This window comes from Podarcis filfolensis (genome assembly GCF_964270895.1).
Source record: "Podarcis filfolensis genome assembly, chromosome: 8".
Lineage (NCBI taxonomy): Eukaryota > Metazoa > Chordata > Lepidosauria > Squamata > Lacertidae > Podarcis > Podarcis filfolensis.
In genome coordinates this window covers 71717990-71729386 of record NC_139611.1, presented here as the reverse complement: position 1 = coordinate 71729386, position 11397 = coordinate 71717990, and the positions used below count along the sequence as shown (strand labels likewise).

General features: G+C 46.5%; 1 protein-coding gene across 5 annotated transcripts in view; it reads left to right on the top strand.

Annotated features, from left to right (window-relative positions):
- The window catches only part of LOC310769052 (membrane-spanning 4-domains subfamily A member 4A-like), a 639318-nt gene extending 627992 nt beyond the window's left edge, over positions 1-11326 (top strand). The window contains exons 3-11 of one of the 5 annotated variants that reach the window (XM_083628122.1): positions 413-2152; positions 2324-2807; positions 4134-4226; positions 4507-4678; positions 7583-7702; positions 8881-8937; positions 9505-9606; positions 10691-10810; positions 11077-11326. In XM_083628122.1, the coding sequence (XP_083484248.1) occupies positions 4562-4678; positions 7583-7702; positions 8881-8937; positions 9505-9606; positions 10691-10810; positions 11077-11157 (597 nt within the window). In that variant the 5' untranslated portion in view covers positions 413-2152; positions 2324-2807; positions 4134-4226; positions 4507-4561 and the 3' untranslated portion in view covers positions 11158-11326. Of the gene's footprint in view, positions 1-412; positions 2153-2323; positions 2808-4133; positions 4227-4506; positions 4679-7582; positions 7703-8880; positions 8938-9504; positions 9607-10690; positions 10811-11076 lie in introns of those variants that run through there. The other 4 variants (XM_083628120.1, XM_083628119.1, XM_083628123.1 and 1 more) reach the window with 4 other exon arrangements.
- Positions 11327-11397: the final 71 nt, after the last annotated feature.

Below are 11397 nucleotides of genomic sequence, written 5' to 3'. Positions count from 1 at the left end.
TTGAAGAACCTGCAGTGTTAACTGGCAAAACACCTAGCATTTATTAATTTCTAGGGCTTGCCCAAAATCTATAACAATATGGCAAATAAGATTAAGAAATTGGTCCCCAAATGCATGCTTGGGTCTGAGCTACAGTTCCCAGAGGGGTTTAAGCATCCATGCCTCATCCCAGAGAGCAGTGGTTAGGAGCTGTGTTGCCCACCCTCCTTGAGTGCCTTTGCCTGGCTCACAGCATATCTGATTGTAATAATTTCGGTAGCTTGACTGGATGGAGGATGGAGAAAGGGAGGTGTATGTGCACATGGAAAGCTCCAGCATTTGCAGGGCCACAAGGAAGTCTGCCCATTTTTGTGTCTGGCCCCGCCCACAGTGGGCAGGAGGCCCCTGGAAGATTCCCCACCATGAAATGCAGCCCTCAGGCTGAATAACATTGTGGGCTAAGTCCTAAGAACCAATCTGAGGTGGCTGTGCGGGAGCTTAGCAAATATTTTCTAAACATGTCCTCGGTAGGTATGTTGACATGACAGTCATGCTGTTTCTTCTCTCTCCATGATTCTAAAATAACGCGGCAGCTTTGGCTTAGGAAATCTATTTAACTTATCCATGCATTCAGGACAGATCCTGAAGCTGAGGCTCCAATACTTTGGCCACCTCATGAGAAGAGAAGACTCCCTGGAAAAGACCCTGATGTTGGGAAAGATGGAGGGCACAAGGAGAAGGGGACGACAGAGGACGAGATGGTTGGACAGTGTTCTCGAAGCTACCAGCATGAGTTTGACCAAACTGTGGGAGGCAGTGGAAGACAGGAGTGCCTGGCGTGCTCTGGTCCAGGGGGTCACAAAGAGCCGGACACAACTAAAGGACTAAACAACAGCAGCAACAACATGCACTTAAATAGGGTGAATAAGCTGCTATTACTAAGAAATGTTAATGTTGGGAATAGATACTATATCTACCTTCCTTCCTTTGTTCTGAATTATATTTGGAGTTTTAATCCCCTCATCCCATATAAAATCTAATACCACTTTTTCCCATTGGTTACAACACAACAGCGTTCTGACCACATTTTTAGATTTAAGCAGGAGGGTGCTATGTGCTCCCAAATAGCATAAGGGCATTGAATGTGGTCTTGTGCATGAAATACACCTTCCTAAGAATATTGCCTTCTTTCTTTTTGAAAATGAAAAGGAAGCTTCTTGTTTTGTTGGCAGAGAGAGAGAGAGAAAGAGAGAGAAACTGGGTGGAGTGCAGCCAATACAGGAGGAATCTTCAGAAACCAGAAGGGTGGCTCCTCTAACTTTCCTGTAGTTGGGGAACAGGACCTCAGAGTCCCGCAGACCCCTTTCCTCCCCTCAGCTAACAAAACCGGACTAAACGATGCAAAATGGGGCGGGTAGGTGGCAAAATCGAGCAAAATAGGGGAGACCCTTATAGCCCTTAAATGGACAAATGCAAAGTGCTTTGAATCTTGATGTGTGATGCAACTGGGAGAGAGTGGGGCGGAGTCGGAGTATCCGGAGAGGAAACGTTGACGTGAACAAACAGAGCCAATTAAAAGCCCGCGTTCTCATCAAACTGGAATTCAGCAAAATCTAAACTGTTACCCAATATCTGTCCGCATCCATTTCTGCAAGCTCTAATGAGATCAGCTGACACTTCTTTCGCGTAGGCACCCCTAGGACTGCACCGTCAGGAAAGGAGCGGTAGCTGCGAGGCAAGAATTGCAAGCGAGATCTCTTTCTGAGCAGGTCCGTGATAAGTTCGCACTTCCCCCCATGCCCCGCCCGCCCCTTCCCTCCCCAATCTTCTCCCCAAAGTTCAGCCCCGCTAGTTAACCATCAACCCGTTTGGCCGGGACTCCTCGACCATCCCGCAGATCCCAGCGGCGCAGGGACGTCTTTTCGCGCTCTTGGGGCCAGAGGAGGCGAGGCGAGGGATCCATGCACCACGGTCTGTATTCTGCGTGACAGCCTTGACGGGTGGTTGCCTTTGCCTAGAGGGGAACCGGGTCCCAGCCAGAGGAACCAGCTCTTTCCCACTCCTTTTCCTCCGAGGCAGAAGGAAGAACCTGTCGCTGAGGAGGAGGACGGGCAGTTTGGAGTCCCGGGTTAGCTGTCATGGGCGTAGCCAGGATTTATGTTAGCTTTGCCAAGTGCGCCTGCTGCTCTCAGTCTCTCCGCTCTCCTGCAAGGGAAGGGAGGGAGAACGTCTCCTGTTTCCATCCCTCGCCATTGGGAAATTTAGGGAATTCCCCAGCGCAATCCGAAACCCTCTGGTTCCTAACCTTGCTCATCCCGAGGGGCGGCGGCGTGTCTTTCTGCAGGATTGCTCCCTGCTGAGGTCCTTTGCAGCTGACCAGTTGACTGAGAAATCATCCTGATTTGATGGCACAAAGTTTTCAGCCTGTCGTAAATTCAGCGCGAGCCGTTAAGGGTCACTTCTGAACGAGTCGTTTTATGGAGCACGAATCCTGATGCGTTTGCACAAAGCTCGCGCGCGAAGGTTAGGCAATGGCTGTGCGCGCACACACGACACTCTGCCCCGGCTGGCATGGCGCTCCCACAACTGGGATCTGAAGCCGAGTGCGCAGCACGACTTCAACCCACCCTGCGTGAGATGCTAAAAGCAACATGAGCCATTGGTGCCCTCGCCGGACACATCTGAAAAATTTTTATTTTTATTTTTTTAATAATCTGCAAGCCTATTCATTAGCCCCAATTGTTCCTGCCACACCAACCTCATTCAGCCTGAGAAAGAATTCTGTGGAACTCAAAAGTTTGCTCACAAACTTTGGGACATTTTGCTTGGTACAAAGTAACAAAGTTATTGCTATATTGTGGCGTTTGGATTCTCCCGTTCAGTTTCAAGGCACCTCCATTTCTCTTACTTTGGGAGCATAGCCCAGGTGTGCTGGGAAGTTGGCAGAACAACCAGGGATCCTCTGGATCCTACATCCCTGTGCGTCTTCCTCTAGGACAGCTCCCTAATTAGTTTATTCCCAGCTGACCTATTTCTCGAGATTTCATCCTGATTTGATTGCACCAAGTTTTCAAAGGAGTCAGATGCCTGCTGTTTAGCAATCATTCCCACTCTCTTGTATGAGCTCCCCACAAATAATTTTGCAGTTGTTACTCTGGCCTTTCCAGTGCATTTTCCGCCACTTTCCTTACTGTGAAATGTAAGATTCTTATGATCTGAAATCAGTTTTCTTGTGCAAGCTTGCCAAACCCAGTTTAATTCCATTACTGAAATTTGCAAGTATGTCCTGGAAGCCCACCCAGAAAATAAGGACAGTCTGCAAGTGGTCAACAGAGTTGGAATGTCCTTTCCTTCCAAAAGGGGGCAGTAATTCACACTCCCCCCTCTCCCTACCCTCTTTGTGGGAAATCCAGAAAGAGGAGTCAGCTTCAACATTTTCTGTTTGCTGGAATGGGCACTCAGAGAAATGTGGATCCAGCAGGGAGGACTTCTGGGCATAACTTACCTATATACTGTGATACTGATCACATCTGCATCTCTCACTTACTCCAGCTTGCTCACTTGCCATCGTCGTGCATCTTCTACCACTGCATCTCTACTCTACAGAGATGTAGCGAGTTGTTGAGTCTGAAGTCCAAAGTCTCAGGACTCAGCTAGATTGGTAAAGAAAAAGCGATTTATATGTGTTGTATAGGCGATGCAATGTGGGTGGCGCTGTGGTCTAAACCACAGAGCCTAGGACTTGCCGATCAGAAGGTCGGCGGTTCGAATCCCTGCGACCCGTTGCTCGGTCCCTGCTCCTGCCAACCTAGCAGTTCGAAAGCACGTCAAAGTGCAAGTAGATTAATAGGCACCACTCCAGCGAGAAGGTAAACAGCGTTTCCGTGCGCTGCTCTGGTTCACCAGTAGCGGCTTAGTCATGCTGGCCACATGACCTGGAAGCTGTACGCCGGCTCCCTTGGCCAATAAAGCGAGATGAGCGGCACAACCCCAGAGTCGGTCATGACTGGACCTAATGGTCAGGGGTCCCTTTTTATAGGTGATATAACATTGTGCCACCAGATGGCGCTGTGTACTCCCGTTTATTTCTCTACCTGTTTTCCCTGTTTAAATTTACAAGGCCTTTAACTGAAACGCTCCTTTGATGTATCTAGATTCGGCCTCAGACTCCATGGTCCTTTTGTACATACAAATGCACCTGTAACTGCAGCATAAGACTGCCTCCAGATTGCTACTGCATGTGAACTGTGAGTAAACTGTATTTTATTCAAAGAAGACTGGTTTTTTGTGTGCTGCTGTTGTTTTAAGGGGGATAAAAGGGGGAAACACCAGGAAAACCCAGTCTACACATCAAGGCATCCTGGATTGCTTCATCAAAAAGGCTGCAACAAGCTGAAACAGCAGCTTCCTAATTTTGTCGCAAAAGGGGTGTGCTCTGCTAAACTCACAAACGAGTGTAAGGAAGGGTAATATATCCTTTCCTAATTTCTATACACATCCCCACACTATTTCCCTTGTCCCATTTAGATCTTCTCTTCCCGATACAGTTGCTGTTTTACAAAACCACTCCCCAAACGCCATCATGGATTCCAATCCGATCGCACCACTGACCCCCCGATCCTTCTCGAGAGATGAGTCAGATGCTTACATGCCAAAAGCAATGAAGAAGTTTTATCGGGGTGAGCCATTGGCACTGGGGGTGAGTATGGAATATAGGGGAAACCTAGAGGGTCTGTGTTCCCCTGCCCGCTCTATTTGAGAGCCCTCCCACTTCCTTCCCCATAGCATTTTAGACCTGCCTACCCTTAGGCAACTGCAAAGCCCTCTTCTCAGCTTCCCAGCCCTGCTTCTGAAGTCAGTTCTGTCTTCTCTTCTGCACCTTGTGTAGCCCCAGCTAACGTGGGAGCTGTAGTTCAGCAGTGTCTGGAGTTTAGCATCCTACATTCTGATGCTTGATGTATTTCAGCGAAATACATACTCATCTTTCTGAATGAAACCTTTGGATTTTTCAAGTGCTTAAATGTTGACTGCATCATGATCTATTCTATTCATTTTTTAAAAAAGTTCTATACTGTAGGAAGAAAATTCAGTTTGTATACAAAGGAGTAAATCTCACTGAACTCGGTGGGAATGGCTTTTGAGTGGATGTGCACAGAGTTGCGCAAGACAGGTCCCTATCTCCTGCCCTCCCACATACAAGTATTTTAAATAACATAAATAACTTAAGTTTGTCAGGGTCCCCAGGGAAGGCAGAACCACTGCTATGAGGAGACGGCTAGCCACACTCTTCCTGCCTTTCCTATGCCTATCCAAAGAGATTTTTAAAGAAGTTGGGATGATACCTTGCATGGTGTAGTGGTTAAGAGCGGTGGACTCGTAATCTGGTGAACTGGGTTTGCTTCCCCACTCCTCCACATGCAGCTGCTAGTCACCCACCTTGGGCTAGTCACACTTCTCTGAAGTCTCTCAGCCTCACTCACCTCACAGAGTGTTTGTTGTGGGAGAGGAAGGGAAAGGAGATGGTTATCCGCTTTGAGACTCCTTAAGGGGGAGTTAAAGGCAGGATATCAACTCCAAACTCCTCTTCTTCTTCATCTGAGGTTCAGAACGCAGACTATATTCTCTGCCTCTTATTCTCTCTCTGGTGATATTCTGAAAAATGAGCAAGCGTCAACAGTTGCAGCAAGATGCATGTCTGCCATGTTCTGAGGACATGCAGCCCAGCAGTGCTGTTTTTCTAGAAAAATAACTTCCAGAACTCACCATGAACACCTCAGTTCCTATGAGTTTCCCTTGACAAAAAGCCCTGCAGCCGAGAAATAAACAACACTCCACATACTCACAGCTTGCATGCTGAATGGCTGTGCGCAGCCATAACCCTGCCCGACATCTCTGCATGCATTGGTCTCCTTTGCTTCTTTCCCGGAGGCAAGACCTTGAGCATATCCAGTGCCGATTTACGTATAAGGTAAACAAGCTATAGCTCAGGGCCCCCCTCTCCCCCCCCCATTATACCGAAAGAAAGAAATACCGTCTTTTACACTCACTAAGTGTAACAGGGTACAAAGGTCTGCTGTCCCAATGAACAGTGTGGACTACTGTGGGGATATTGATATTATATTAAAAATGCATTGTATTAACTACAATTGCATTGTACAGGTTACAGTTACAGATAGGTAGCCGTGTTGGTCTGCCATAGTCAAAACAAAAAAAATTTTTTCCTTCCAGTAGCACCTTAAAGACCAACTAAGTTAGTTCTTGGTATGAGCTTTCGTGTGCATGCACACTTCTTCAGATACACTGAAACAGAAGTTGCCAGATCCTTCTATATAGTGAGAAGGTGGGGAGGGGTATTACTCAGAAGGGTGGTGGGAATGGGTGGTTGGCAGATAGCTGTGATGAGCCTGTTGACGACTCTTAACGACTGCAATAGGTCTTACAGGAAAAAGCAAGGGGTGAGAAGGTGAAAAATGGCTTTGTCATGTATAATGAGATAAGAATCCTATTGCAGTCGTTAAGAGTCGTTAAGTCGTTAAGAGTGGTTGGCAGATAGCTGTGATGAGCTGTTGACGACTCTTAACGACTGCAATAGGATTCTTATCTCATTATACATGACAAAGCCATTTTTCACCTTCTCACCCCTTGCTTTTTCCTGTAAGACCTATTGCAGTCGTTAAGAGTCGTCAACAGGCTCATCACAGCTATCTGCCAACCACCCATTCCCACCACCCTTCTGAGTAATACCCCTCCCCACCTTCTCACTATATAGAAGGATCTGGCAACTTCTGTTTCAGTGTATCTGAAGAAGTGTGCATGCACACGAAAGCTCATACCAAGAACTAACTTAGTTGGTCTTTAAGGTGCTACTGGAAGGAAAAAAAAATTATTGTACAGGTTAAAACACCTAATTTCATATTAATAAAGCTATTATTATTAGCAGTTTGCACCATATAATTATAATTATTAGCAGTTTGCACCATATATTTACACCTATTATTACCATATTTCATGTTATAGCAAGTTTCTAGAGACTAGATTATGAGTCTTTGCAAACTGTGTTTCTAAAGGAACTTTTGTTATTTCCAAATGCCAATGTGTTTGCATTATTAAGTTTGTTATGAATAAAAATTTTTTTAAGCTAGAGCTTAATAATTATTTCACTATTAATATACTTCTTCTTAATTGTATTTCATTATTAATATACTTCTTCTTGATTGTATTTCAGTTCAACAATTACTTTGATAAAATACATATTTTGTTATGTGCAAATGGCTTTAGATACCTATTAGGTCCTTAAATTACCATATAGCATATATTCAGCACAAAAAAATACCAGTGGCAAAGTGTTGTTGACAAAGGACAGCTGGACATATAAAGGGCCCCATTACCTTCAGTAGCTTTGGGCCTCATCAAACCTAAATCTGGTCCTGAGCATAGCAATGGTTTACTATTGGATAGCATTGCATTGGCTCCACCCATTTAGGCCTTCAGCCCTGCTCACCTCAACATGTGCCCACCCCCACCATGTTTGAAGTAACTTTCAGTTGGTCTGCAGCTAGAATGTGTGGTGATAATGAGACCTGGTTTTATGCTGTCTTTGCAGATCACACAGATACTCATCGGAATTATGCAAGTTGGTCTTGGAGCTGCCTTTCACACTGTGCCTTATTATTATTATTACAGTTACATTGTAACTGAAGTACCAATCTGGAGTGGAATCTTGGTAATCCAACACACATCTTTGTGTAAAAAAAGAAAAAGAAAAGTTCCTTTGGGATTCAGCTTAGACTAAGGGAGAGATGGAGAGGTTGGGAATGTCCCTGGGTGATTGGACTGCAACTCCCATCAGCCCCTGCCTGCCTGGCTAAAGTTCAGGGGTGATTGGAGTTGTAGCTCAGCAAAATCTCTAGGGCTGAAGATCCCAAAGCTCTGCAACAGTTGAAGACCAGAAGGCAACACCGACCAAGGCTGAGCATCACTCAAAGATCCCACAACTGCTACTGTGTAAAGGGGGGGGGGGGACTCAGAATTATGCCTCATGAATTAAGCGGAAAATAGAAGCCACTGGGGAGGGGGAAACCACACACCTGACCTGTGGGCAGAGAGTCAGTACTGCTTCATTGAGCGTGTGTTCTGGGGTGTTAGTGGCATGTGGGTGCAAAGCCAGGAGCACAGGATTGGCTCTGCACAGTGCCAGTCTCCATACCACCTGACCTTACTCTCCCAGTAAGAGGCAGGGACTCCTTTGCCAGGAAATCGAGTACAGTCCTGCCCCTTCCCCCCAGGCACTACTATTCAAGTTCAACTTTTTTTGGGGGGGGGGATAGACAGTTTCTCGTCCTCAGGAGACATGAAGATGGCATGTATGTGGGATAGCTGGTGAAAATGTCAGAAGCTGAAGAATGGCTGAAGAGGTGTTCCAGTCATTATGGGATGGGGCTTCATTGTTCTGCATAGGCCTTTGCCCTTCCATATTGCTTGTGGAAGCTAACTGTCTGTGCAGCTTTGCGCACCCTCGGATCCTATTTCAGAGTGTATATGCAGTGCTGACATGGGACCTTGGAGGTGGTTGTGAAGGGGTGACCATTCTAGGGAGCAGGCAAGGCACAGCAACAGTGCCAGATCCAGCCTTGGACTCCCCTTGTGCCCTGGACCTCCTCCCTCAAAGAGTCCACCAGAGAGTCTGTTGGGCAGAATTTGTATGGACAAATGCTATGATAGTTATGGAGCTGTCCAGCAGAAAGGGTATCTTTGCTTCAGTACTTTTGCTTGAGAAACATCAAGTAATGCTCCATTAATATCGTTTTCTGGTTATGACCTAATGGACTGGAAGGCAAGATGTGAGAAAAATCCCTTGGAATCTTGTTCCTAGCTTCTGACTTCGTTTTCCTTCTCTTACAGTACATCATTTCAGGGTCCCTCTCTGTGGCAGCTGCCAGGAACCCCAAAATACCACTGGTAACTAATTTGCTTGTTGGGAAATTGCGATGAAAGATGGAGCACAGAATTTATGGCGCCTGCTGCTTGCCATTTAAGGGTCCCTCCTAGAATTCCTGGTCTGAAGTTACCTTGTCCAACTTCATGCATTTTCCAGAGGAAGTTCTGTGTATCTCTTATGGGGTTTATCATCTCAACTCAAGAACCATATTGGTCTGCAGCTACCATGTCCAAAATCATGCATCAATTCAGATATGGCTGGTTAGAATCCAATAGTTATTTAACTCTATATATAGCTTGAATTTGTGAAACTCAAGGGGTGGTGCTCTGCCTCTGTGTATTATGACATTATTGGATGTCCCCAGAAGCCCGTTCTGCACTATACATTTAAAGCTGCATCAAAGCACTTTAGACAATTATGACTTCTCTCCAAAGACACATGAGAACTGTCATTCAGGGTGCTGAGAGATGTTAGGAGACCTCTATTCCCCTCACAGAATTACAGCTCCCGGGGAGGTTTATACCAGGCAGTTGCTTCAGGATTGCTCAATGAAGGCATGATATCTGATTGTTTGTCCCCACTGTTAGGTGAAAGGGATGCTGGGAATGAACGTCGTGAGTTCTGTAGCGGCCGGCATTGGAATCATTTTCCTCTGTTTTTCACTGGATCGCTACCTTTTGCGTAGGCAGGTGAGAGAGCTGCAATGAGCATCATCCGAAAAAGTATAGTGGGTGTAATAGATCCCCATTGTTCCCTTGGGTAAGTGCTGGTCTCATCATAGGGAGGGCTCTTCCAGACTGTTGCTATTTTGGGGCGGGATTCTAATTGCATCCTGGCAAATACAGCTTGTGAGATTGAAGTGGATTCGATACGCCCTTGTGCAAGAAACACACTCCCCTGCTGAAAACAGACCCTTTTTGGATAAGGAAAATGACTGGAAAATGCACCAGAAAGTGTGTTTAGACAACCTCGGCAGGACAGGATGGGAGGATGAACAGAGCAAGTCATGGTGTGAGTAGAGCGGCGCTTTGACATAAACAGATTACTTGAATTGCTTAAGTCTGCTGCCTTTGGCTTTGACCAGGGGTCCCCAAACTAAGGCCCGCAGGCCGGATAAGGCCTGAGGGACTCGTTTATCCAAACTGCAGAGACCCCCATTTCCCACTGCCATCGCCTGCTCTTACCAGTGCTGCGCTGCGCAGCTGCCCACTTCCTGGTTGGAGGAGCACTGGGAATAGCTTGTGCACATGAGCAAGTGTTATTTGTGCATGTGCAAACGTTATTTCCGGTGCTCATCTGGGTTGGAGGAGGCCCGTGCACATGTGCACAAGCTATTTCTGGTGCTCCTCTGACCCAGAAGTACACCAGAAATAACGTGTGCGCATGTGTATGGACACGTGCTCCCCTGCCCTCTGGCCCGCCACGCAATCAGCGCTGGAGACACCAGCCCAAGGCACAGTAAGTTTGCTGACCCCTGGCTTTGACTGAGGGTCTTTTAAGCAAGGGGAGCCCTTGAACACTTCAGGGGGGCAGCCAAGTTAGGCAGCTCTGCCTGGTCTCCCAGTGTCCAAGGGGCACTCGGTGTCTGTGTGCATTATTATGTTGTTTTGCATCCTCACAACAACCCAAAGAGGCATCTGGTTGTCAGCAATGGGAACAGGGTGCTGGATTATCTGGTCCACTGGTCTGATTCAAACTCTGTTCTTCTCACATACACACACTTTTATAAATGGATAATAATCCCCTTTGCCGGGCTCTCTGCTTCATTGACAGGGCATATTGTATGGAATCCTGGCTGTCTTCCTGGTATTCAACATCCTTGAGTTTTGCATCACTATTTCCATCGCTGCGTTCGGGTGCAAGACTGTTTGCCAGGACAACTACACCGAAACGGTAACACTGAAGAGAGTGGGGTTTGGTGACCATGGTAGACAAAGATATTCCGGGGTGGGGCCTGCTTCCTTGCTCCCCAAATAAGGTGTTTGTTGTCAAAACAGCATTTCACCTTGGGCCTAGAAGTCTCCCTCTAAGTTCAATGGTCTAGAGCTCATCCCTTAATACTGATAGCAAGCAGAGTTACGGTAGTTGCTCAGGAGCTGAGCAGCACTGTAAATGCACAGCAAGACTGATTTTTCTCCTGGGGTGTTCTTTTCCTGCAGGTTGTGGTGGTTTACCAGAACGTGAGCCCAGGCGACTCTGTTGCTCTTCCAGATGCTTGCAAGGATGCCAGATCTCTCTGACACTGTTCCTTCATCCCATCCTCCTTGACTGCCATTTCCAATGTTATGGGTAAAAAATACTAAATGTGCACTTAGGCACCAAGGAGGTTTCTTGGCTCATCCTAGATCATCTTTGAAGAAATCTATGTCTGTCATGACCCATGCAAATAAAACACTGGGATTTTGATAAGGCAGTGTGGCCTGTTGTTTGTTAGGAAGACTGGCAACTTTTAACTTAAGAGCAACATTTTAAAAGTAGAT